The sequence below is a fragment of the Empidonax traillii genome, unplaced genomic scaffold (assembly GCF_003031625.1).
Source record: "Empidonax traillii isolate 1590-97213 ecotype Southwest subspecies unplaced genomic scaffold, ASM303162v1 scaffold65:size4453928, whole genome shotgun sequence".
Classification (NCBI taxonomy): domain Eukaryota; kingdom Metazoa; phylum Chordata; class Aves; order Passeriformes; family Tyrannidae; genus Empidonax; species Empidonax traillii.
This window is the reverse complement of record NW_020955258.1, coordinates 2890628-2917791: the sequence shown is the minus strand read 5'-3', so window position 1 is coordinate 2917791 and position 27164 is coordinate 2890628. Positions and strand designations below refer to the sequence as shown.

The 27164-nt window shown below is 41.0% G+C and overlaps 1 protein-coding gene across 3 annotated transcripts in view; it reads right to left on the bottom strand.

The window, feature by feature from the left end:
* The window catches only part of PIKFYVE (phosphoinositide kinase, FYVE-type zinc finger containing), a 65003-nt gene that overhangs the window by 18574 nt on the left and 19265 nt on the right, over nucleotides 1-27164 (bottom strand). For 2 of the 3 annotated variants that reach the window (XM_027880215.1, XM_027880216.1), the window contains exons 8-25: nucleotides 26503-26641; nucleotides 24349-24506; nucleotides 23448-23559; nucleotides 20834-20981; nucleotides 20178-20345; nucleotides 14936-14998; nucleotides 13151-13280; nucleotides 12618-12798; nucleotides 11188-11262; nucleotides 10435-10542; nucleotides 8873-9013; nucleotides 8170-8296; nucleotides 5713-6899; nucleotides 4271-4371; nucleotides 3053-3124; nucleotides 2098-2269; nucleotides 595-773; nucleotides 5-118 (exon numbers count right to left, since the gene is read on the bottom strand). In XM_027880215.1, the coding sequence (XP_027736016.1) occupies nucleotides 5-118; nucleotides 595-773; nucleotides 2098-2269; nucleotides 3053-3124; nucleotides 4271-4371; nucleotides 5713-6899; nucleotides 8170-8296; nucleotides 8873-9013; nucleotides 10435-10542; nucleotides 11188-11262; nucleotides 12618-12798; nucleotides 13151-13280; nucleotides 14936-14998; nucleotides 20178-20345; nucleotides 20834-20981; nucleotides 23448-23559; nucleotides 24349-24506; nucleotides 26503-26641 (3375 nt within the window). The remainder of the gene's footprint in view (nucleotides 1-4; nucleotides 119-594; nucleotides 774-2097; nucleotides 2270-3052; nucleotides 3125-4270; nucleotides 4372-5712; nucleotides 6900-8169; nucleotides 8297-8872; nucleotides 9014-10434; nucleotides 10543-11187; nucleotides 11263-12617; nucleotides 12799-13150; nucleotides 13281-14935; nucleotides 14999-20177; nucleotides 20346-20833; nucleotides 20982-23447; nucleotides 23560-24348; nucleotides 24507-26502; nucleotides 26642-27164) is intronic. The other variant, XM_027880217.1, reaches the window with a different exon arrangement.

Sequence of the window (27164 nt, the reverse complement as noted above, 5' to 3'; positions counted from 1 at the left end):
TTACTTTTGTGAGAAATCCTTGAGATCCTGCAAAATATTAACTTTTAATGGAGCCTGCCGTTTGATGTATATCTTGGGGAGTGGGACACATACTTCAAGCAGCCGGATTGGAGAGTAGCTGGCAAGGCAATACAACAGCTATTAATAAGAATCACATCACATAGTAACAGTTCTGCACCATATTGAGGTTTGAGGGCTTTATATGAAAAGGGCCATTGTCAGTGTGTCCAGGGCTTTTGTTACTTCTAATAGCAATAACACCCTGTTCATGTATCTCCTAGGCAGAAGGTAAAACCATAGACTGCAAAAACAGAATTCTGAAAGCTTTTGGAATTAGATAGAGAAAAATGTTTCTCTTCTGTGTCATGAACTGGAACCATCCATTCTTAGAACACTGCTCACCACATCTAGGACAGTGATGGCACCACAAACCCCTCTGCAAGCCAGCAAACAATCCTGCACTTGTGGTTATAGTGCAGTTATGCTATCCCATGATGTACTCACAATGAAGAACAGAACTGATGAATCCTTACTAGGGCTACATGCTTCATATAGTACTAGAGAGGGAAGGAAGTTTTTAGCAGTGGAACTCACCTGAAAGATGCCACCATCTGATTATAGGAAAAATACTGGTGATAGTCATGATGAATGGAATGACCACAAGGCTCTGCATTGGCCCTTCGAGTGTATTGGTACCCATAGAACCTCAGCTCAAGGTATTTTGCAAAAGACATGGACCAAGAGTCATTGGAAAGAGGAACAACTGGTGTCACCTGAAAAATTGAAAGCCAAGCGTCTTGATTTCATCCTTCAAACAAGATTAAGGACAAGTTAATTTATACAGGAACCTAGTATTTCTAGTACCAGAAACACCCATGACCCTGAAACATGCCAAACAACAAAACACTTACGCAAAGCTAAGGCCAATACCTACTTAAAATAAATCTGAAAAACAACAACGGCTAGTTGATGATGACAGGTGCTAAGCTGGGGGAGCCCAAACATATCCCTGATAGAAATTTATATCTGGGATGCCATTTCTCTGCACAGAGACAGTTTCCAGCAACCCAGGCAGAAGCAATGGTTACATCATATACTTTTCCCTGATGATTCTTCAGCTACAAATGCACTGGTATTGCTTTGCAGTGCATTTCATCTTCAGCAGTGCCTGCGAGCTTAGAGCAGACACACAGCCACAAACACATTAGTGTTTACATGAGCACACAGAAATAAAAGGTTATAGAGCAGGTGTATACACAGCAGTGCAGGGCTTGCTGTCAGCACCTGCGTTAACTTCCTCCAGGTATCTTTAAATCCAACACCCATGTTTAAGTCAGCATTAGTAGGTGAACTGAATCATCCACATGGGTAATTGAGATGTTTTACATTTCAGGCACTGCATGAATCTTTTTCATTAAGTTTTAGTCTTGTCTCTTTGAAGGCTCTTAATGTTCAGCCAGCGATGCAATGTTTTCTTAGCTAAATTACAGATCAAGTTTCAGACAATACACAATCTTACTATCTTGTGGGTTTTCTTTAAAGCAATTTAGCATTTCTCTAACGAAGATGTTACTTTCTAATGACTGCTAAAGGAATTCTAGACGTCATGGTGACGCAGTGCAGGGTGTTCAGTCCATAGCAGATCAAAGAATGCCAGGTGGCTTTAGCCAATTACTAACACGGTAGGTCTTGGATTCTGCCCTTCCCCACACATACATTTTTTGATGCTTGTACTGATTCACTGCAAGGAAGGGACCATACTCTTCACCTCTCAGGGGCAACTCTATTTTTTCCATTTAAATCTTAAATTTTTCCATTTAAAACTTAAATTTTTTCCATTAAAACTCTCAGAGCCAGTTTTGACACTTTCTAAACAAGACTCCCTCACACAAGATGTTTCACCCTCAAGACTCCCAGCTCTACTAGAGGAATTTGTAGGTAACATGAGAATATCTGTACCATTAACAGGTTTTCTGTTAGTTTAGCCATAGCTCCAGGGATGAGCACCTTCTCACAAATACTACCTTTCCATACGAAGCCAGTCACAAGAAGAATACAAAATCGGAACAGCAATGATTCTTAAATCCACATCCTTACCTGTTTGCACAGCCTGCACCAGGAGTAAGTAAGAATGGTGTGCTGGTACCCAGGGACTGGGGAGTCCAGCTCCTTTAACACAATTTGCACACAGCCTTGCCCGTGAACAAAGCGACGGATGTGGTGCACCATTGGTGTTTCACAGAACATGCTGGGGCACTGGTAGGAAGGCCTTACGGAGAAATAAAAACATTTGTGAATGATCATATATTAGGCACTGCTGAAGAACTGATTCAACAGCTCTAACAAGCCTTTTAATATGATGCTATTATTTACCTTCACCGTAAAATAAGTTTCCTAAATCTTTAGTGAAGGCTAGCTAATTCTGTTGAGTGAATTGTAATAATTTAGAAATAGCATGTAAGGAAGTTCCATTGCCAGCAATGGCTGTATAGGTCCCAAAAGCAGTGAATCACTTTCTAAAAGAATATTATATATAATCAAAAAAATAAAGATCAAAGCACCTGTGGAAGTGCTTGGCACTTAATTAAAAGACCACTTTGGCACTGTACCAAAGCACATGCTATTGAGGACAAAGGTGGCATGTTCAGACTCTTAACTAGGCCCTTAGAGCCCTAATTGCTACAAAAAAGTGCTAAGTGAACACATTTGTCTTCATGAACTTAAAAATCTTGTTTCATAATCTGTTTCACTTGCTCATAAAGGAAATAAGAAGGACAGGGCCAAAGTAGCAAACCAATGGATGTATTTGCTTGTAAGGAGTGAGCACGACTAAATGAATTCTTAAATCCAGTTCCTGTTTCACTATAGCATAGTGGAGCATGGTAAAGCAAAGGGAGCAAGAGATTTAGGTGTGTCCTTTACTAGGACACAACCAGCTCTGCAGACTCGCATGCTATTCTCCTAAGTGATAGAGGGTGGCAGGTCAACTTCACAGAGCTATCAAAAGCTTTTGTTTTGTTTAGAATAACATTTAGAATAAGTTGCTCCTCACCTGAAACAGTAGCGCTCCAGAAAAATCCCAAGAGTTAGGTCATTTTTCCCATAGAACTCCATGGTCACAATCCTACAGCACAGGAAAAAAACAGCTTTAGAGACTCAGTATTGCCACTGTTAGGCATGCAATGGCCTTTAGCTGCTGGCTTGTTTAAAGCCCTGTATATGAGATTTTTTTTTTCTCCTCTTGACTGCCCTTCCTAGATGCCTGCTGTGAGGTTTGCTAATCATGAGATCAGAGTCCTACTAGAACAACTTTACACTTGACCTTTAAAAGTCTAATACAAGTCAACTCCACTTTTGAAGATCATGTTCAAAAATATCTAGGCACAGAAGTCTAGACAGCTTGAAGCTTCAAACACTAACATTTAAATAGCTGCAAAAATAGTACATCTAGAATATGAAAAAAAATTAAGAAATCCTTATTCTTCTAGAATATTTAATAGAAACTTTTGTTGCTTGGTGATCGAGCCATTTAAAATGTATAACAGCATAAATTGTCACAATTCGGATATCTCTAACATCACTAATTTACATCCTCACATTGTTGCTGTTTAGTGAACTTATCATCACCTTCTCTAGCTCATTTCTAAGCTTTTAAGGAACTCTAGACCTTTCCCTATAAGAAGGTCTTCTCTTTACTTTCTCTTGATCTAAATGATTAAACACCAAGACCTGTCCTGTTTGGTAGAGATAGAAATGTGTCGTAAGTTGCACACAATTAACAAATTACAGCTCCCTAAGATGGAAATAAAGCTCTCAATACTGCTAACTATAATATGAGAAAGATAGCAATATATTCTAATGCCAGTCTTGGATAATACAATCTGTAAGTATCCTGAGATTCTCACAAAGCTCATTTTTGGGCCTGGACATTGTTGTGTGTTCGTTTACACTAAGACTCTTCCCCACAAGACTGCATGCAATGCTGCCCTACACACACAGACATCACCCTGCAGTGAAAGACCAGCTAAAGCATTTGGATTCAGGCTGGGCTTTCTCACTCCTGCCTGGGGATTACAGAGGCCATGCAATACTCTGGGGAGTCACCTGACCAGACAAGGCAAAATCCTTTCGGCAAAAGTTCCTGTTACAGGATGGTTACAGCCTGCCAAGGAATCCTCAAAGAAATACTGCTCTGACGTAGGCACTGACTTTGACTTCAGAAAAAAAAGGGATAGCAACAGTATAAGCTGTAGAGGAGTAGTTTTCATACCAGGGGCTAACACAGGCACTTGGAGCATTGCTGGACTGAGCAGAAGAGCTACTGAAGAGAACACAGAGCCTCTGATGGTTGACTGGACTCAGGCAATCCACCTAGTAGAGAGAAATCGACTCATTCACTGGTTACAGACACCTCTATTCACACACAACTTCTGTTGACAAAATTCTATTCTAGTAGTTTTATCTAAAGACTCTGCTTGTTCCTTTTGTACAGATTAACTTGGCATTGTCTCCAAGCTTCAGGTAAACTTGTACTATGTATAATTGCTAACTGCCACTTTTAGAACAACATAACTAATATGCATAATGAAACCAGAGCGCATGCATGTGTTTCTGTGGAAAGGAAGCCAAGAGGAACAGAAAACAACAAAAGCCCCATGACAAACATCCAAAGTCTCCAAATCACTGTACAGTTTATGACACCTTGGATTCAAAACACTGCCAATACATTATACCTCAATTACTCATTCAGGCTATAGAACGATTTCCAATTTTCTGTTCTCTGTGAAGAGATTTACAGTGCTGCTGCTGGAACGGAGCTGTTTTCTCTTCCACACCCCACAGAACTATGAAGTTACCAAATACTTTTTCTTTGATCATTGAATACATTTAAAACAGCATCAACCAGTCTGATGCAGAGCAAGGGCCAGTCTTACAGTTTATGGCCTGCAAAGCCACACAGATCTACATTTGAGCACCAATTAAAAAGTGACTTCTGTTCATGAATATGGGGGTCAATTGGCCCAGGGACCAAAATGTTTGGCTGGTACAACATATCAGTTTTGCTACTCTTATTTACACATTTTTTCCTGAACAGTCTATAATTCAATAAAACCCCAAAATCATTTTCCTCAGATACAAGTTAGTTACTTTCTAGTTTACCAAAACTTTAAATATGGATTACAAGCATATACTCCCATGCTTTGAAATTTCAAAGAACATTCCTCCCCCTCTATTATGAGATTCTCACTTTTCTTCAGATCACCCAAACTTTTATAATCCATCAAAATACTTTAATGTAATTACAACCTACTGATGTTTCCATGAAATTAAGCCCTCTGAAAATCTTACACTGGTACAAATCAGCAAATACAAGGAGCAAAAAAGCTCAGTTTAAGAAACTTCTTAACATTGCTCCCTCTTCATGGACTCATTTTCAGAAATCATTTAGGTACAGCCAAATCAAACTGGTAATGGGCTGACTTTTGTGTATTTCTCAGAAATTTTGCAATCTCTTGTTCTGAATGATTGCAAAGCACTTCAATCTAAAATCCAGTTATGTCCCAGTCAAGAAAACAAAACAAAAAACCCCCACAACCAAACAAAAACAAACAGACCAAAAAAACCACAACCCTCTGGTTGAGGCACTACACATTCTATATACCATGAGAAACTTATGTAGCTTGGGTTTTCAGCAGCATATCTCAGTCTTACCTTATGAGACCATGAAGATTCACTCTGGGCCAGTCCCTTCTCCTCCTCTTCAATTCTGCACCCAGTTTTTCCAGTAGGGACACTAGACACATCCTTAGTTTGGGCAAAGGGATCTGTGCTTTTCTGCAGTATCCTCCCTCCTCTGGCCCGATAATCAGCCAGCATTCTGGCTAAGCTCTGGCTGTCACGTAGATGTTCTGCTATTCTAGTATTAACCAACTCGTGAGAAGGTAAGATTTGGATAGCCTTGGCTTGGATACTCCCATTCCTTCCTTGCAGTCCAGAGAGATCCCTCAATAATTGCCTCTTCCTTCTGCTTTCCAACTCTTTGTATTCCTTATTGAGGAGGGGAGACCAATAAACTTGCTCAGGAAAGTATTCCCGGGCAGGACATCTCATGCCTTTTTCAGTCAAAAGAAAAGGTTCACGGAATGTCAGTACTGGAGAAATACAGAGAATGACATCTTTCAACTCCTGTTTAAATGCTGCAGAGTAAGTCTTGAGACGATCCTCAGATGAAGTTACCTCTTCTGCGACATATAAACCAGTATCATCCTGGAGAGGGTCTCTGAAGACTCTCATCTGACTCTTGGACCCCTGCAAATCATCTGTCTGTTGAAGAGGCTCTAATGCCTGGCTATCCAGAGCGACCAAGTGCTGGTCCATGCCATGGAGGGGCAGCAGGGATGTTTCAGGTATTGCAAGAGGTACAGAGTTGAAGACTGCAAAGGGTGACTCCACTTTGTGATGCTCTTGCTGTTTTGACGACACTGTTTCCAGCTGATTGTTCTCTTGATCACCTCTCTCAAATAAACCTCTTGGTTCAAGCAAGCTGACCTCATCAGAGGACACTGGCTCAGAGATTACAGGCAACTTTTCAGAGGATAGTTCAATGTCTTTGACTGCTGTGCTGAAATCCTCACCATTGAAGAGGTTCTGTTCTTCATTTTCATCTCCTGGCTCCTCAATAAGGGAGTGAAAGGAGGTGTTTTTGGTGAGAGTAGGGGGCATGGCAAACTCATCCATAAGGAATGAGATTTCTAGCTGGGAATGATAAGCCACACAGACCATGAAGATGAGGATCTCCTTCACACGAGCCAGCTCGTACTCTGCTGCACCACACAACTTGATAGTGCAACCCAGGTGCTGAGGACACCCTTCAAAGAACATCAGGGGTTTTGTCTGATCTAGAACAAAAGTAAGACATAGGAGTTAGGATACAGTTTACCCACTCTTAGGTATCTCACACACTTGAAGAGATTGTAATAGAGACTAAGAGCAAGTAACATCAGTAGCTGTAGAAATTCACGTTACTGTACTAACTTATTTTTGCAAGCAAACAAGTATTTGCTATAAAAACTTCTCTGTTTTGTAAAAAAGTTACCATAAAATCTAAGTGAAGGTCCTATGGAACATGCTGGCCTAAACAGCATATTCTAAGACCCCTGGAGACTCTGCAGCAGGGAAGCAAAAGAACCATTATCCTCCCAGGCACATTTGCTCATCCTTACAAGACAAAAAGCCTATGACATTTTGAGGGCAATTTAAAGACTGGAAGGGGCAAGGGAATTGGAAGGGGAAGTGTTCAAGGACAGACTGGATGAAGCTTGGAGCAACTTGGTCTAACGGAAGGTGTACCTGCCCATAGCAGAGGGCTTAAAATGAAATTATTTTTAAGGTCCCTTCCAACCCAAACCTTTCTATGATTCTATGAAAAGATGCAAAGAGTGCACCTCCACAAAGATATGCATCTACAGCATTTATGTGTGCCAGCACCACTGGTAACCTGTCAAGCAGCATTTCTTCCTTCTTCCTTGGCAGATTGCCACTGCCTTGGGGTGGTTACAGAGAAGAAGGAACTTCATTTCTCAAAGATGCACAATGACTGGACAAGAGGCAATGTGCACAAACTGCATGAAGGCAAGTTTTGATTGGATACGTTAAGGTTGGACCAGATATATTTTGAAGTCCCTCCCAACACAGGCTGTTCTGTGATTCTCTACTTCAATACAGAAAAATTCTTTACAGTGAGGATAGTGCCTAGACAGACTATGAAATCTCCATTCTGCAATATTTTCAACATTTGCCTGACAAAAGCCTTAGAAATCTGATGCTGCATTGAAATTAAACCTTCCTATTTTGAACAGGAGTTTGGAACAGACAAACTACAGAGTCGTGGGAAGAGAAAAAACAGTTTGAGAGAAAGAAATTAGTCTGATTAAAATCTGTTTCTATATGTAATAATGTACATAATCTATACAAAATCTTGTTTCATTTTAGTAAGATCATTCTATTCTGTACAGAGCCAGTTTGCTGTCATTCCAAGAGGTAACAGACAAAAAATGAGTAGGATAATACTCGATCACACAAAGAACCCAATAGTTTAGAGCTATTTAAAAGGAGCAAAGCATTTATCCTTTCATACACTTCAGCTAAGACACACCAAGCTTTACTCACCATTGGGCAACTGAAAAACTTGCATATAAAATTTATGACAGGTTCCCAAACGTGGTTTGGTCAACAGCTGATCCATTGACATCACTAAGTCTCCCTGGGTCATTCGACTTACGCGGTCCAGTACTTGCTGTAAAAACAGAAAGAACTTTAAGAATCTACAACTCAAAGAGGACACTCAATCTTGAAAAATAAACCAAAAACCACCAGTGTGATCCAGGAAATCTCTCACAGAGATGCAAATTCTGGGTTAAATCCAATCCCACAAACACACATCCACAACATAGAAGAATCTTAGAAAGACAGTTGGGTAAATATTTCTGGAGAGGGGTAAGATTATGCCCTTCACTGAACTTTCTCATTTGAACAGATCCAGGTACCTCCAGGAAGTGCAGTGCAGTCAGCATAATGCTGGCTATGCCAGGAGCTCGGTCAACTCCCACAGTTGCTCTCTGTCTGGCTGTCTGTACCCTCCTCACAGGGATAGAGGCTCTCTTGCAGTCTCTAAGGACCCAGGCATGATTTGCTACAAACGGGTGTCAAAGTTAACTAGAACTGAACTGCCATCTTGGAAGAGAAGCACTACTAAAAAAGTACCCAGATTTGGTTAGAGGAGAAAATAATACAACTCTTTGCTTTCCACAGAGTGTTTGCTACAAAGTGACATTAGAGATCTAGCACAGTCTAACTGACTGGAATTGCTCACCGGCTTGACATTGATGACCAGAGTGATCCCATGCTCCAAGAGCATGTCCTGGGCAATTCGGGACACAGTCTTCTCGACAAGGACCAAATTAGGCCTGACATCAACTATCCGCTGCACATAGTTCTTCAAGAACTCCCTTTCCTGCAGACAGGAACAAAGTATGGCAGTTAACTACTGCAAACCCACCAGAAAAACAAACAAACAAATAAACAAACAACACTTCAATGATTATTATTACCTTCCCCTTCATTTACATACTGGTCTTTCCTATCAAACAGGGAAAAAGGCTATCCAGAAAGCACCATCAGGTGCCTGTCGTGCACATTTTCACGCTCCCACGGTAGAACACCCAGTTTACCACTAATTTGCTATAAGCCCTAATTGCACATAATAATATAGTCCAATGACAGTGTGAAGTAAGGGACTTGCAACAGAATCCAAACATATATATATATGCACCTTAGATCCTCAAACCTAAAAAAAGCTTCATGTTCAAACGATGCTAGAGTCATAGCATCATAAACCGAAGCAGTTTGCAGTACTGTGTTCTCCACCTTCTGATACATGCTAATATTGAGTGCTGGCACTCAGAGATACTTACATTCAGGAAGAGTACGACAATGGTCTATGCCTCTACTAGTCTGTACATACACCCTTGGTCCCTAAATCTGTATTTAGGGACAGTGCTCCTGGAGTCCCATCCCAAAGGCTTTGCACTGCAAAATTGCTCTTCTACCCATGCCAATCTTTTGGCTTCATCTCACTACTCCCACACAAACTTGTATTACTCTACACAGAAAAAGAAATCAGGCTGCAATGCATCAGAACTAAAGGTCTACACTGCTAGAGGGAGGACACAGCTTCCCAAGCCAGGTATTACGGCAGCTCACATCAGTCAGGGGTTAAAAGTTCTGTGCAATATAAAGATGTCACAAAAGCAGTTTGCCAGCTCCTCAGAATACAAGCTCAGCAGGGCATCAAATTCCTTGTTATGGGTATCCTGGCAAACACCTAAGGACCAATTTTCAGACAAGCATGGAGTGTGTTAAACAAAAGGTCTATATATTTCAGTGTTTGCATATTTGAGGCACGTCCCTGCTCACAGGGGCAGGGCACCTGTTCCAAGCGACATTTTCTAGTTCATCACTTCATTAGGTTGGGGTTTGTTCCATTTTTTTTTTCAAGCCTGACAAGAAATAACATGGGTGTAACCTAACCCTAACCTACACTAACTTTTCAAATACTTCTTCACACACCTAAATCTTATCTAGCTCTATCACTGTATAAGGAGGTTCAGAAGGTATTAAAAACATGTCTTGTAAAATGCTGAATTGTGAGGATCAAGAGCTCACAGCACATATAATTTGAAGATAAAAACCCTCAGCACAAGACTACAAGTTTGTACTGCATTTACTGCAGCAGTTAGCTAGCTTACACAAAGAGGAAAGTTTTCTATTTTCTATGCAATCTCACTGACTCTACTCCACCTTACACACTGAAAGAGAATGCACTGATCATGATTTTTTTTTGCTTTTTAACCAAAAACAAAAGCATATTCTCACCTGAAGTACTATTGGCTCAATACAGGTAAACTTTGTTTCTTCTCGATAGAGATACTCAATTGAGCACTTCAGCAGAAGAATTTTGGGATTTTTTAAGCAAGAGTTCATCTAAGAAAGACACAAAAATAGTTACAAATACAAACACATGGAGAAGAGAGAAAGAAATACACAACAGACAGACTTCCCATGATCGGTCCCTGCTGTTCCCACCCTCCCTTAAAAGTGTCTCCCCCTGCAGACTCAACTATATATTCTTCCTCCTTATGAAGTTGTTACATCCAGTTGTTGGAATTTCACAGCCACTGTCCAGTAAGCAAGCAGTGCTAGACGTTTTCAGTCACCACTAAGAATGCTGAAGGCCTGATACACTTGGATCCATTCAGTTCATTTCTATCTTGCCCTCTTGCCTTAAAGGCTCATTTTACTATGCTATTGTAAGTCAGAACTACAAATGCCTGGTAAAGAGTTCTGGTAGTTACTAGATGCCTTATGTGGTGGTAGGGATGGATAGGATGTTTTCCTATACATCTATGAGGCAAGTTTCTCCCCTAGAATCTCTGGGCTAGGCAGAAAAAAAAACAGCTTGGAAAAGAAATGCTCTAAGAACCAGCATTGTCTGGGGTCTCAAACCAGAGAAAGCTCGCAAACCTCCCGAGTAATGAGAGAAGCTGCACAACACAAAAAGCAAGTCTCAGCACACTTGTTTCCACAGCATGCATTCCTGTAAGCATTTAATTAATCAAGCTGCATTACCTTTTTGTGTGCAACATTCTTAGTGCAAACAAATCCATTCACCACCATGGAGTCAAATTTCTTTCCACCAGGGATCTAACAAAACAAAGAACATTTTCAGAACTGTCATACACTCCCACATCTTCTAGTGCAGTAAACCTAATACAGAAAGCATGTACTGTAAATTATGTGCAGCCTTCAGCTACACCCTCAGTTATCAGATGAAAGATCAGATACAGTCATGCTGGACATACAACTCTTTTCCTTTAAAGCCAAACAAACTAAGGACAACATGAAAACAAGTACTAAGTTCTAGGATTTTTACGCGCCTCCCAAGAGATGTTTGTTTGTTAAACCAGGTATACGCCAGAGCATAGTAAGGGAACCTAACTTAGATAGGTCATGGGGAGCACATATCTTTGTACATGCTGTTTCTATTAACAACAAATAAACTGTAAGGAAAGGGAGGAAAAAAAAAAACAAAAAACAAACAAAAGAGAAAAAACCAAACAAACCTCTACCTACTATTCGAACACAAAACAGTTGACTGGTGTACCTACAGTCACAGGCAATCACAGGAGTAATAACATGAAACAGGTTTCTGAATAATAAGTTTCAGAGGACATGTGACATTGTAATACAAGCATATGAAAGTAGCAGACAGCTGTGAAGAGCTTTCAGCTCTGAACAACTGCTCTTTGAACTGGAGTTTCAGGAGAAGCAGGAACAAGTGATGCTGCCTGAAGAGATGCCACAAAGCCACCACCAGAATTATAAGGTTCTCCTCATATCTTACATAGCTTTCAAGCAAAAGAGTCTTGCTGAGCTGAATTTGGCCAAATTAAAATAAGCCTGCATCTTTAATCATCAGTCACACTAGCTCCTTCAATGCTAGTTTCACATCAGACTCTCAGAATACACTTTGCATGCCAGAACTCCAGTCTTACAGTTCAGCAATGTCAACACTGGGCCATCTGGCAGAACTGGATGCACCATTCCATAACAATTAAGTTTCCTCTTGAAGAAAGTCATTGTACTTGGCATGGGAGGAGTTGAATCCTCCATAATGAATAGTTATAGGGCAACAGACTGCTACACTGAGTTCTGCAAACTACTTATCCAGCATTTGGTACATCTCCAAATTCAAGCACAAAACAAGCAGAAACCAAAAAAAGAAGCAAGTCACTACAAAAGTGCTACTCTTTGCTACCTTCTGGAGCCTACAGCCTGAAAGAAGAGGTCAGCTCCAGGGCGTTAAAGTCCCTTTCATAGCATGCAAAGTTCCCTCTGTGCAGTTTTTTCTGGAACCTCACCTTATCCAAAGGCCATGTTGGCCAATTACAAACCATTGAATATGCTGGGAGCAGGGGAAGGGGACTATTCCCTTCAAACAAGGGATGCTGCCAACAGCTGCACCCTTTTATTACCTACATCCACTGCTTGAAACTTACTTTTTTGATGTGGACAAACTGGCGGATATCCATGTCATCATCTCTGTTCTTGACATCAGGCCGTACTGTTTGAACCACCTGGCAGACCACAGGTACAATGATATCCCTCCAGGACAGTGACAGGGATTCATTGTATAGCAGCTGCTGAAGCAGTGCCATCATGTGGTTGTGATTAGCAGACCTGCAAAAAAGGCAAAATAAAATGATTTCTCCTGAAGAAGAATACTGTGCAGTGATCAGCTGAAGTCATATTTCAGAAGTAAATTTCTTAACATTTACAATACAGGAAGTCCTCTGAAGGAACAGCTGCCTAGAATGTTCTGTAGTCAGCTCTGGTCCGGTACTTCAATATATAAAAATCAGAAGAGAAAAACCCCATTCAAAATATACTGTAAAAAAGCTGCTTTCTTAATCCAAATTAGTTCCTTGTATTGTCCACTGTAGATTAAGTACCACTGAAAGCTGATGGAATAGAGGGGCTTCAGGAATTTTTACTCAAGATATGCAAACTCCTTTTTCTGCACGTTTCTTACAGCAGTCTTTCCATGGCTTGTTTCTCCCCATTCTCTTCTCTCAGCAGATCCAGATTGCTGTGGTGCCAGCCTAGGGGCGTGAAAAAGAGTTCTTTGGACTTCTCCTCCACCCTTCTGTTGAATAATGACTCTGCAAGAGACAAAGAAATCCTGTTAATAGAAGGTCACAGCTGAATGCCTGTGTCTTTCTAAAAGGCTATGTTGAAAAGGAAAGAATTTACTAAGACATAAGTCTAAGCCTCTTGAAACACTAAGTTTAAGGTAGATGTCATAGCAACATGATGCTGCAAACAGTATAAGAGTGGTAAGTGTACAGTGGAAAAGTGAGCTATCAGAATTCTTGTACTGCCAGCACACAGCAGACAGTTTTCTCTTCTGCAACTGCACTGTTCTACCGAATTCTCAAGGATCTTCGGTCAAAAGTGGCACAAGCTTTTTGAAACATCTCAGTCCATCATCTCATCTCCATCCACCTAACAACCACATACACAGGTATATGATCCGCTACAATTCATAGTATGCAAATGAAGTCTGTATCCACAGAATACAACTTTTAAAATCCTAAATGTCAACACAAACTATAGCCATTTCTGATCTTGGAAACAGAAAGTATGTTTCAACAGTATAAGACAGTCCTCAGTTTGACGGGGCCTGCCACTTTGAATCACTATGTTGTGTAGTAACTCCTTGGAGTTGTTCTCTGTTTTGCATTACCAAAATTAGAGCTTATTTCAGCAGTTTTCTGTGCTTTGAAAGAGTTACTAGGTTATTTCCCACACAGGCATTATGATATTATAGAGGGAAGTTATAAACTTCCACATTCTTATAATACCTGACTATATTTTAAGTCTTTTACGCAAGTAGTGTATACATTTTCATCAAGCAAGTATGTAAGCCTTCAGAGTTCAAGCTTAAAACTCCTCAGAATATTAAGCAAAATCCTTAGACAACAGTAATCTAAGCAGGGTTATTGGAAAAAAAAAAGAAAAAAAAGACTCTTAAAAATGATTAACTTATTCCAGATGCTCCATACACAAAATTAGCTGTGTAGAAGATTAACAGAAGTTACATTGAATTCCCCCTTTCTCCTGCAAAAGCTCAGTTAAAAACTAAGCATCAGTTTAATCCAAGGCTCCATTTTTCAGGCTGCACAGACTGAAATGGGGTTTTCTCCTTACTTTCCCCTTACTTCCTCCTCTTACAAGCTCACCAAAATCAATAGCATTACTTGGGAGAAAAAAAAGCCCACAGGTGCATCTGGCCATGATATTGGAAGGCACAAGGGTTTTAAAACTCACAACTGCACATAATGGCCTTTCATTTCAGAAGTAATAGTGGTGACGACAGGAAACCCAGAAAGATTTAAGAGATGAAGCTTTAAGCTACTCTGTAGAAGCAGTGCAATTAATCATATCACATCTTCATTTGCTTGCACAGAAAATTAAAAATTGGTTATATAAGTTTCTTGCACAGAAAATTAAAAATTGGTTATATAAGTTTCTTGGTAGAAAATTTTGAACAGACTTGCCACTTACACTTATTTCTAAAAAAAGTAAAAGCTTTTCTTTGATTCCATTTAAATTAAGACATCAGAGAAACAAAAGAAATGTAAGCTTTAAAGTGCATTCAAAAAGTCAGAATACAATTTATACATGAGTTTTGCCAGAGATAAGTTCAGATTTACTGTCAAGTAAATATTTTGTAAGGGTGAATGCACTATTAAAGGAGTATTTCCATCATTATATTAAAAAATGCACAATTGCAAGATTTGAAGTTTTTCCTTACCTTTTATAAAAGCATCACTTATAGAGAACATCTGCTGCCCTCCGTTTTCAGGATTCAAGTACTCTGAAAGAAGAGAGAAGAAGGAGATAGGCGGAGACAAAGAGAAAAAAAGGAGAGACAGGTTACACTGGTGTGTCCATATAATTGCAATGTACACGCCCACACCAGAAGAAGCAGCATTACTCATCTAAGTCTTTAGTCACCAACTTAGCAACAGCTTGAGGAGTGGTTAAGACAAGAATTTCCTCTCATTCTCGTTTTATCAAAAAGTTCCACAATGGCAAGAAAATAGTACTTATTAATGTGAAGAAACAAAACAAACAAAGTAGACATGAGCAAAGGCTGAACTAAGAGTTGAGTCTGCTTTTCCCAGACCGCCCTTTTCTAGACCTGAACACAAATGTGTTAAAATGCAAGCAGATACCATGGGAACAGCCTCCTCACTCTGGTCTAAAAATATAGAAACCATTTTGGGCTCCCACTCCACTGAACCATCTCAGACTGAAGGAGAGACCAGACACAAGATTCATCTTACACAGTAATGGAAACAAAAGACAGGCTGCCTTTCAAGAGCTAAAAGTCTAAGCTCTAGAACAGTTCAAAGTGTTTTGAGGAAACTGTGCTGACAGAGGTGGACTCCGTGCAACAAAGCAGAGCAAGACATATATCACTTTATGTATGTGAAGGATGTATGTATAGGATGAAGCTCCATCTATTAATCTTGTTTAGCTTGTTAGATCTTGATTTTTCATGATAACTGGTTACAAAACACTTGTTTTCTCCAGAGGTTGTTAGCTTGTTGTGCCTTTAGTTGGTTCCTTAGTTACACAAAAAGGGATTCTACAATGGGGGAAAAAAAGAGCAGTAGCCCGATTGCTTGTATAGCAAGATCACCTGGAGTTCAAAGTTAACCCTTTATCACCCTTCCCTCAATGGTCCAGACCTACTGCCACAAACAGAATGCAAAGCCAGGCTGCTTTCAACCACCAACAGAAAGCAACAGAAAGCTGACAGGACATAAGCAATCACAAGGCTCTGAGGAGCAGCACTCAGGAAGCCCCCTACACTCCATCATTTTAAAAGTCTAACTCGTTTACAAATAGTTACTTGATAGAGGATCAATGTACCAAAGAGAAGTTATAAGCTTCCCTTGCAGCTTACTGGTTATTTGCAGATTCCTTTAATCTCCTGCTTAGTTTAGGAGTTCAGCACTACAATAAACTACTTAACAAAAGCTGGATCACCCTCAGCATTCATTCACCCACAGCCCCACTTGACTACCTAGAGAAAGTCATGTCACACTCTACCTACACAAGAGCATGTATAATAGTACCTCCATCCCTCTCCTCCTGCAACAGCCTCAGGGCAGCAGCTCTTACTGTAAACACTCTCCAATTAGGCCTGGCACACATCCCTGGCTGGCATAGCCAAAGCAGGAGTTATCCTCAGCTGAAAACTAACCTTAGTTATGCTCTGGACAAAAAGAGAGGTTGCACCTCCAAACCAGGAACATTTCTAGATTTCTAATAATTTAGATTCTAGATTACTAGGTGATCTTTAAGGTCCCATCCAACTCAAGCCATTCTACTACTCTCTCCAATACAGCTTCAGCTCCTACAGCTACTTCTGACTAGGCCCCAGGGAAGTTCTGATAAGGTGAGCTATCACACCTCGTCTTAGACTGGACAGATAACACACTTGTAGGTGTGAGTTTGAGATGGTTAGAGGGGCTAACATGCACATTTCTTACCTCACATCATCCCTACTTGCATCATGCTCCATAAAATGGGAAAGGGGGATGGCGGATATTCCTGTAGCAAATTTTTTAGCCTGAAAACTGAGGTACGTTCTCAAAAGAACTAAAGGGGCTCCTGGCAACAGCATGCTAAGACTTGGCAAGCAGTGGTGATAAGGAACTGTATATGGACTCAGGTCCTCTTTTCTTTCCCCCTCCCAACTAGATGCAGGAATCAAAAACAACTCAAAAATACCAGGGTCAAGGATATTTGGCTGCAAAAACATTTAGAACATGAAGTTCCTCATATCAACTGTATCTCTCTAATCACAGCAACTAAACCCCACCTTTAAAATTTTTCACTTAATAATTTAAATGCAGAAAACAATCTTACTTTGTTTTCCATTCTGATACATACTATAAAGTACTTTTGTCTTTAGGAAGATGATATTATAAATGAGTCACTATACTCAGCTAACTTGGAGTCACTCAAATTTCATGGAAACACACCAGACATTAGTCAGCCTATAACATCACAGTAAGTTCTGCCATTAGACTATATACAAACCACTGTGTTTTAAAACACAGCTGGTGGATACATCACCCGCCCTTGCTTCAAAGCAGCTGACCTCTGTGACTGCTGGACATTGCATATCCCTTAATCATTCGAAGAAACCCACTAACCTCTTAGATCAAAGCTAACCCGCACTTCTAGCACTTGATGTTTTCTATTGTCCATCCTCACCCCAATGACTGTAACTTACACAGTTGCGAGGAAATTATGAGTCTCAAAATGACAGCATGATCTTCAGTTTCACTTCATTATTTCAAAGAAAATCAAGTCACTGTCACCCAGTCTAAGGACAAGAGATAATGTCAACACAATCAAGTTAAATATACGTGTCCACGACAGTCATAAGGAAGTTACTGGCCCTGACAGCAGCAAACACACGATGTCACTGAGTAACTACAGCACTCTGTTCTTAAAATAACCATGGGCCATTTACACAGATGCTTAACTATCCAGTTTTGGCTGTCTAATCATTGTGATACTTTAATATCCTAGATGGCATCTTTTGTTGAATATAGCCAGGATAATCAGAAAAACAAGGTGAAAGTCTTAATATTAATTTTATTATATAAAGTCTCTCACTTTAGTAATTCCAGAACAAAGTTTTAGAAGTCATGTATTTCACTACTCTATGCACTACAGCATGCACTGTAAGGTTTTGTCCCACTTAAGTATCTACAAAGTTTCAGTCTGCCTATTGCCAGGAAGTATTTCTAGCTGTTCAGTATATTGCCATTCATTTAAACTTGTCGCTCCCTGGTTAAGTCTTTTCTCTAGAGATTACCATGCCAGAAATTATTACCAAAAAAAAAAAAAAAAGTACACTAAGTCCTCTGTATTTGCAGAGGATATAGATTTTTAAAAAAATTGCAGGATAATATCTACTTCTCCACGGTGCATTTCCATGACAACTCCCCCCTATCCCATTTCTGGGAATATTACTGATATTATCCCCTCCAGGGAAATCCATTCTCTCGGAAGCAATCGTTACCAGTTTCCTATTAACAAATTACACTCCTACAGAATAACTTGGTTAAGAGATCACATGCTTCAGGAACAGACAACAAACACTAGCAGAGATTGGCCAAATCTAGCAGAGTGCTGCCAACATAATTCAAAAGCAGAAGTCTTTCTACTTTTAGTTGCCTCAGCACTTGCCTTTGCTGCTGATCTTCTCTGAGCTCTCCATCATCAAAATCTTTCTCACAAGAGCTTCAGTTCTGGCTATGAGCAGCCTTGATTTGGTCAACAGTTTCCAAGAGGAAAAGGTTCTCTTATATTTCCCCTTCATCATGTACTGCTTTTTGTATACGGAGATAAAGACTGAAATATGTCTGACACCAGGATTAACACCCTACAAGTCCTCTAACACTGGCCAGAGCCAAACTGACTACTGCCTACTTTACTGCCATCACACACTGATAACGATAAACCTGCTACAGCTGTAAATTCTTAGGATACTGCAGCACATCTGGGCCTTTTTCAAGCTCTCTTAATCCAGCATCCCTCCTTCCTAAAAGGAATTCATTGATATATTAACCCTCTCTACAGTTTCCCTCCCTGTAGATGCATTAGCTTTTCATTTGATTAGGGTATGAGCTGGAAACAGGTTGAAAGGAACCAATAACAAGTTCCCATCAGTAGTGCTGACAATCCATCCCCACTGAGTCATCTGACATCAGCTCAAACTTTTGAAACTGTTCTGCTTCTCTCTTTGGGGGGAGAAGAGAAGCAGTTAGATTTTCTTCCTTCTAGACACATTTTTAGCAAATAACATAAGGTGACTACAATGGGCACCAATAAATGCCCCCTCCAACTTGCCTAATTGTGTCCCCCATGTCTAACATACTTTGAAAGTAAGCTGTGACCACTTCTCCTCCCTCACTCTCTTCAGTGACCAATTCAGTTTCAGAATATGTAATCTGTATGCAAGCAAAAGGCATGTCTTCCATTCCAATCCAGAACAACACAAAAGACCTGTTAAGACTTTATATAAGAATGAATTAATTAGGAGTACAAATTATTTAATGATGGCTTATCTTTTAAAGTTGGAAATACTGAAGGGGTGGGGTGAGACAATTATTAAACATAAGAAACTCCTTAGAAGCAGCCAAAGACCAAAGTCTACAAAGCTGATGTAACCTTAGGTAAGGAAGCAGCACAAAGACATCAATTGCTACCCAGCACATAAAGCAACTAGAATATACTAGACCCAAGCCAGTGGCAAGTCCTGGTTTCAGACAGCCCTTATGCTACTTAAAGAATGCAATTATCAACAGGTACATTATTTCTTCATTAAGGATTTTGCTTACAGAGTCTTTCAATTTAGCACTTATTTAGGGAAAAAGCCTTTGAAAAGAAGTCTTCAAGGCCAAGTAATTGATTTCTTCCTACTTCATTTAAGTGGATGATCTCTTCTAAAGAAATATTATGTATATGGATTAAGTTAGGTCTTACTGCTCATCAGTAAGACAATTCTGTAAAATGTAAGCTTATTAAGGTACAATTTTAAGTCAGCACAGAACTCTTCCAAGTTAATTTTGTTCCTTTGTTGTTTGGAGTTTTATTCTTTGCTTGCTTTTTTTCAGTTCCATCTCAAACTGTAGAGACACCTATCAAACTGGTTTATGTGTAGATTATTTTTCCTCCCCAGTTAGCCAGAATGTGTATGTGATCTGCCCTATTATGTATGGGCAAGAGACTTTATTTCAACTGCAAAGAGAAAGTCACAGGGAAGTTACACACTCTTTAGAGGTGTTTCAACAGGTCTGATGAGCGTCCTCAGAGGTGAACATATCAAAACTGCAAGCAAGTGCCAGTTAAATATCGTACTTTTCCCTCTGTATGACAGCTATGTAAGTAGTGTCCAAATAGGTCAGTAATACTGGGGCCCAGCTCTCCATCATGTGCAACTCCAGCTGGTGACTACCTCGTACCTTTTTGGTCGGCAGGGTGAGGGGGCACATGTGGGTACTTGGAGTGCTTCTTGATATGGAAGTTCACGTTGTCCAGCTCCACGTTCAGGCTGATGGAGGCGGCCGAATCACTGTCCATTGTGGACTGGAAGCTGCTGACTGAAGTGCGCTTGCTAGGGCTGGCGGAGTCTTTTAGTGTTGGGGTAAGGGGAAGATACAGGGAGGAGAAGGGTTCAAATGGGTGTTACGAGGGTACAGGAGAGGAGAGAAATTGTCTTTATTACATAAAGACCAGTGTGCAATACTACAGGAATACAGTATTTTCATCGTTCTAATCTTATCTTCATGTGGGCATGCTGGCATTTTGGACATTCTCTATTGCACTGCTGTAGGGCCCAAATCAAGAAGTCTGCCTGAGAAACAGAAGGCAGCAATTTACATGCTTCTCCTTCATTAGAAGTATGAAGCTTTACCAGTTCCACTAAATACAAAATACTGTATCCATTGTAAGAATCAGGAAGACTAGCCAGGTTGTAGTTAGCACAGATCCTTACAGCCCCATGCGCACACACAGAAACACAAACACAGAAAGCAAGACAGTTAAACTACTAAGTCCTGAGGTACTGGGGACAACAGAGGAAAAGGCAGAGGGAGAACAAGATTCAGGTGAAACTCACTGGCTAAGTTATCTTCTCCTTCATCGGCAATCTGCTCTGTGTCACTGTCATCAAACTTGATGTCTTTGAACCAGGATGGCTCCGAGTGCCCCTCTACAGAGTTCACAGAGTCACTGTCTGGAGACGGGGTTTCCGAGAACTCCGTGCTCTAGAATACAAGGAAGGGAAAAAAGCTGTTAAAGTGTAGCTCTGCTGAAATATTAAGCAGCCTGCTACAAATGCAGGTCAGACATTTTAAAAATTTCAGATAATTTAAAAATCTCAGTGGGCTGAGCCAAGTTAGTCATAGAGTCATCCCCCTTGGTATGAAGCAGGAACTCTTTGTGACAGGAAACAAGTATTTCTTTACACTTCCCACATACCTAGTTTCTGCCTAGTACCTGCTTCTACACAAGTTGTGACTAAGTGGCACTAAAGAACAAGTTCATTCTACTGCACATATTCTGTCACCACTAAGCAGTTTTGAATGCTTGCTCTCCCAAGCCATGGTGGGTGACAGCACACACTTTGCCCAGAAACCAACATATGCAGCTTTTCGGGGAGCCAAATTCTAAGTTACTGGAACAATTCTTTGACTGACCAAAGTAGCCCCAAGAGTTTCAATCACAAGTTAGGCTCTAGCTGGGGCTACTGTCAAAGCCAAGCCTGGCCAGAGTGCTAGAGAACCTGGGAGTATCTAAGTAATTTCCATCAGCCTTCCTGATGCCTCCTTGCACCTCAAGAGGAAGTCCTTCACTATCATTCCTTTGGCTACAGTTGGGAGCCCCTGGTGGTCAAGTGGTTAAGGCGCGGCGCTGTCAACGCCAAGACCCGGGTTCGATTCCCGGTCAGGACACTCCCCGGGCAGATGGAGCTCGTTAGCCCTGTAAGGCAATCCATCTACGTTGAAGGAAGAAGGGTTAACTGAAGCATCTTGCTGCAGGGGCCCACTGTTCTCCCCCCCCATTTCTCTACCTTGCTCAAAGGAGATCTTGTTCTGTACCAGTTCTGCAGACCTAAAATATTTACAGATACATAGAACAAAGAACCCAGCGCCCATAAATCTCATCCAGAGGAGCCAAGGTGACATCTCAATAGGTGTTATAGGCCCCAAGCCAAGACTTTCTTGAAGCCTCAGTGAACAGAACATAAAAACAATAGAAAGAACGAAAGGTCCCCGAGGTCAGGTGAGGATGAGGATTAAAAAGCAGCCCCCAGGATGAAGGCAAACAGGATCTCCCACCATAATATTCCTCAAAATGGAAACCACGCCTCAATCTCTGCCCCTAACTCCACCTGTTATGAATATTGTAATTTATGTTGTAATCATTGCCAAACCTGTATAAAATACTCACTGTAACCTAACCAACTCGGAGCCTGTTTTCCCAGCACTAGCTGGCAGGCTGCCCGGCCGTTAATCAATAAATACCTTGCTGCTTTAGACATAAAACCCTGTCTAAACAGTTTTTTTAATCTGCTTTTTTTTGGGCATCAACGTCCTGAGGACCTCGCTGCCACCGTCCAAGCTTGCTTGGTCCTGGCAGATGAACCTCAGGATTAAAGGGTGGGCTCAGTTCCGCGCACACTGTGTCTCACCTAAAAAATCCAATGCGCAGGCTGGAAGGTGTAAAGACCTTCCCCAGTTCTTCGTTCGCGAAGACTGGCCATTACTTTGGCTACAGTGAGTGCAGCAACAACTTAGTCAACAACACCATTTCTCCTAACTCTTGTCCAGAAGAAATTAAATCAGACAGTGCTTTCAGCTGACAAGAACAAGAACTGGCTTTAAACATATAATTACAAATAGTTCCAAACAGGGATCCATAAACACTTGCTAGTTAGGGGTAAGCTTTTACGAGCCAACTGAGACACTGCAGTTGACTAGCTGGGATGCCAGATGAAGGCCAGAGCAAACCCAATGGAAGATCCTACAACTGCATCCAAGAGCTGAGAGATTCTTCATTGCAAGAAGCTGCAGAACATGAAACAACTGAATGCTTTCAGAGATATCTTGTTCAAGCTAAAAAGCCCAGTACAATCACTCAGCCAGCGATTGTTCTTACCCCCCGGTAAGTTTGGTTGCAATGAAACACAGTAGGATAGCATCCCTGGTCACTAGTTCCCTGCCTTCTCCTCAGGTAACTGGTCCTATTTGGGAGGTATGAACAAACACCTCATCCCAAACTTGCACCATGTGGCTAAGATACTGAATTCCTTGTTACTTCCACCACCGGAGTTCAGACGAAGGTTACTAATACATTATATAAGAAGATCCAAAGATTCCAGATTCTGCACATGACAGCACAACTGCCACAAGCACAAACTGTACCATCTCAAGGCCTCTGTGCAAGATGTCCACCATGAGAGGCACTGGCCTAGACTGAAGGCCCTTTCCTCCACTTTAGGGAGCACTACATGTAACAAATCATCCTCCACAGAGGACAGCCCCAAAGCTTTCTGGGCAAATGAAACTTCTGCAGGCTTTAACCCACTAAGGAAAAAGGCCTGAACCTTTTCTGTAAGGACAGCTGATTTAGAAAACATACCACAGCTTTTGAGAACAGGATTGGAAAAGATTCTAGTCGCAGCCAAACCCAGCAAGAAGCACAGCTTTCAGCTTTCCTCCTCCTTTTACCTGTAACGGTCTGTAGAGAGCATATTCATCTCTGAAGAGCTGATCATGATGACTGACACATTCCAGCCAGCGGCCATCAACCAATGCCTGTCCTATTGCAATGGCTTGGACCCTGGAAGTATAAGAATAGAAATGGTTTTCTAAGTCTAGTTCTAAACACATATGGTTTATGGTACAAGCAAACTACAAAAAGAAAGAGACATTTGCTACCCAGTATTTGACTCTTCAGTATCCCATTGCCATGTTTAAACAGACACTATTTAAAATATTATGCTGTGACAGCACAATGTACTAGTTCAAGCATGGAGCTAGATAGAGACCGACAGTACTCTGAATTCAGCTGAGGTGTCCAACAGATGATTAAGACACATTGTGATCCTCCAGTATTGTTAACCTGAGTTATGTACTGAACATCTCTGAGGTAGAACTGTTGCTCTACACTTAAGAACCATCTCACTTTTATGCTGTTCTCACATAGTTAAATACATCAGATTCTTTATATTCACTTACACAGTTAAGAGTCTCCCAGTTCCACCAAGAATTTAGCTATCAAACACTATTAATGATCTCTGATCCCAAGGGTAGACTTGCCCTTTGGAGTATCAGTGAACATTTTGGACAATCTTTGTAATACGCTCCGTGTGAGCGATACCTGTCCCATAAACTGTCTCCCATACTGGTTTCCAAACAAGACAACCCCTGTCTCCTGTTGTTTGGGGCCATATGGAATCAAAATGGTGCCTACTCCAGTAGGCAGTAAAGGAGAGATTTGAATTTTCTTTCTCATCTCCCTAAAAAGGAGTCTGCCTCTGCAGTCTAAGGTACTACTCTCTACCAGCTCAAACTCACAACCTCCTCTCACAGACAGAACACACCTGCTGCACTAAAGCATCAAGTTTACCTTGTGCTTATGTGCCCATTTCTGATGAGCCAGTTGACCAGCTCTTTTCCCACAATGCAGTTGGGATGTGTCCGCAACCAGTAGCGATGGTCCTGAAACTCCATCCCACTGTTATGATGGCAGATTTTCTTCCACAGATCTTTCAGCTGGACTGAGTCCTGGAAAGGGAGATGTGCAAGTTACTTACCAGTCTAATCTGAGCACTGGTTTCAAAGGCATCAACCTGGGCCTTCACATCAGCTTCTAGATCAAAAGCACTCAGACTTATTTTTGGGCCTGTTAAACATGAGCACTGACTTTCGTGACGGAGCTGTCTCTCTGCACCTGGCCCCTTTTGCCTTCCCATACGTGCTGTGGCTTGGCACAGCACAATCTGTTGTTGCAGAGGGAAAAATCAGGATCTAGGATTATTTTGAGAAAGCAGCACAGCACCTCAAGGGGTGGAGAAGAGACACTGCAGCTCACTTTCTCAAATGCCTCATTTGTTCTATTTTTGTGTAACAGAAAAACAAGTTTTAATTAAATTTTAACTAGTTGCAGCTTGACAGTTAACTGCCAGACCCACATTATTGCACTTCCCCAAGGGTGCCCTGAGATCCAAGAGTTTTGCTCCACTTTTGTAACTGGATTGGCTTTCTGCTCTTAGTTCCAGCAGTGTCATGGGTGTTATCCTAAAACCAATGTCAGTAGCTCCCCTTCTGTACCAAGTACAGAGTCAAATGGATCAGTAACAGAGCACATGATAGGATCACATGATTTGATGCAACTGGAGATTCCACAGTTCAGCTGCCTTGTACTTGAGAATATAGTAAACTGGACAACCTGGCAGAACACAGCAAATCCTTTTAACTCAAGGATTTTGACCTCTAGTTCACAGAAGTATGTGCTTACACCAGTGTATCTACAACCTCTCTCACCTTTATTTTATGAACAAAGGTCATTAGTCTTCTGAATGGACTAGGTCAAGCTTTAAATTAACTGCTGATATAGGGATAACTCCACATGCTAAAGGCACTAAACAAACAGAGGGAATGCATAGAAAATCCTACATTTACTGACACTGTGTCTTCTGCTCTTACATAAACAGAAGTGATACTACCAGTCCTCTTCTTCCCCAAGGGAGAAAATGGACCAAAAAATAAACAAAGTGAAGCTAAAGTGCACTGGGACTTGAAAGTCTTGGTTCAAGTTGCATTCACAGCAGTTTAAATTTCCTTGTTTCTGCATTAACATATATGCATGAAGCAGGGTGATATAAAGATGTGCCTTAAACATGTCCCTACCTCTTGTGGTTATCCATTTACAGAGCAACCTGGAAAGGAGTTTTGCAACTAAATATAAGTTAGTGTTTCTGCACCCTCAGGAACACTTGTATGCATTCTGCTGACAGCAGGAAGAACCCAACAACACAACTAGCCTTCCTGATTTTAAACAGGCAGTGGGGAACAATCTTTAATCTTTTAATATGTGAAAAACACTGCCTTCCCTTCTCTGCAACTTCTTTGCCTCCATGGTTGAAAACACTTCCCTTCCCTCAAAGAAAAGAAACACTATGTTTTACTGAAATTTGTACAGTAACTGCAACCTACAACACTGCCTCTGTGGGGAAGGAATAATAGGATTACACAGAATACTATTGCACATTGATTTTTCTTTGAAAAAGTAGGTCATTACAACCTTCTACAAAATGTTTTACTTATTCTGAAAACAAAGGCAGGGGCCAAGTTATGTTTTGGCCCAATAAGCTGTAACAGCTTTAATTCATTCATCACAGTGCAACTATGTCAAAGCAGCCATTTGAAGTTTCTGATTACCTGGCCTATGAAAAGAATTATCTCAACTTGGAGAAATACAAAATCAGATCATTGCATTAGAGCTGCAACCATGACAGGTTCCACAAGGAGCCATCATACACCAACTCCACACTGCATAACACACTTATCAAGACCAAAGCTGTGATCTTCATGCAAACACCACATGAAACTATGATTCGTTTCAGGAAGAAAGTCACGTCCAAAGCAACATCAACATGCTCTATCCCTGTTCCACCTGAAGGAGAGGTTCAGGTAAGAGTGCTTATAGAAGAGGCCTTAAAGGCAGCAAAACACTCCTACTGCATGACACAAGGAAGGCAAACAGAAGACTGAAAGATACCAGAAGGATTTTCCGCTCATCCTCGCTGGTCTCTGCCTTCATATGAGTGCGACTGGCCTGGGGGCTGACCGACGTCTCGTAAGCAGGCACCATGGGTGAGCCCGACCGATCCAAGGACAGGTTAGTGATGCTGGCTGACCTGTAGTGGGACAGAGAAGAACTGAAGTGGGTTACTGTGTGGGGCTTCACCAGAGCAGGCCTTTGGCTTATAGCATGCTAAAAACAAACTCAAGCCTGTAACATCATTTACCCTGGTCAGTAGAGACTCATTGTTTAATGCTTTCTTCCTTGTCAAAGCAGAAGAAAGGATCCCTAGGAAGCAAGTGTATTGCTTTGGAACTTCTAAGTTAAACATAAACTTCTGTAAAGTTCTTTGTACGAAGCAGTTAGAACTAAGTTTAGACACACCAATTCATATATGTCTGCATTTGAATAGACTGGGGAAGGAATGGAATGCTGCATAATCAGAAGCTCCAGCAGTTTGGAGGCAAGACAGATGTCAGCATAGGCAGTCAATATCAGGATCTCTGTAACAGAGCACTGAGATTTTCCCCTCTCCTTGCCCCTTTTAAAATTCCTTGTCCTCAACTCTCAAACATATTGCTAAAATCTTGTAGAGTCTGAAAGTTTGAGCACTTGTTCCCCAGAGGGGCTAAACCACC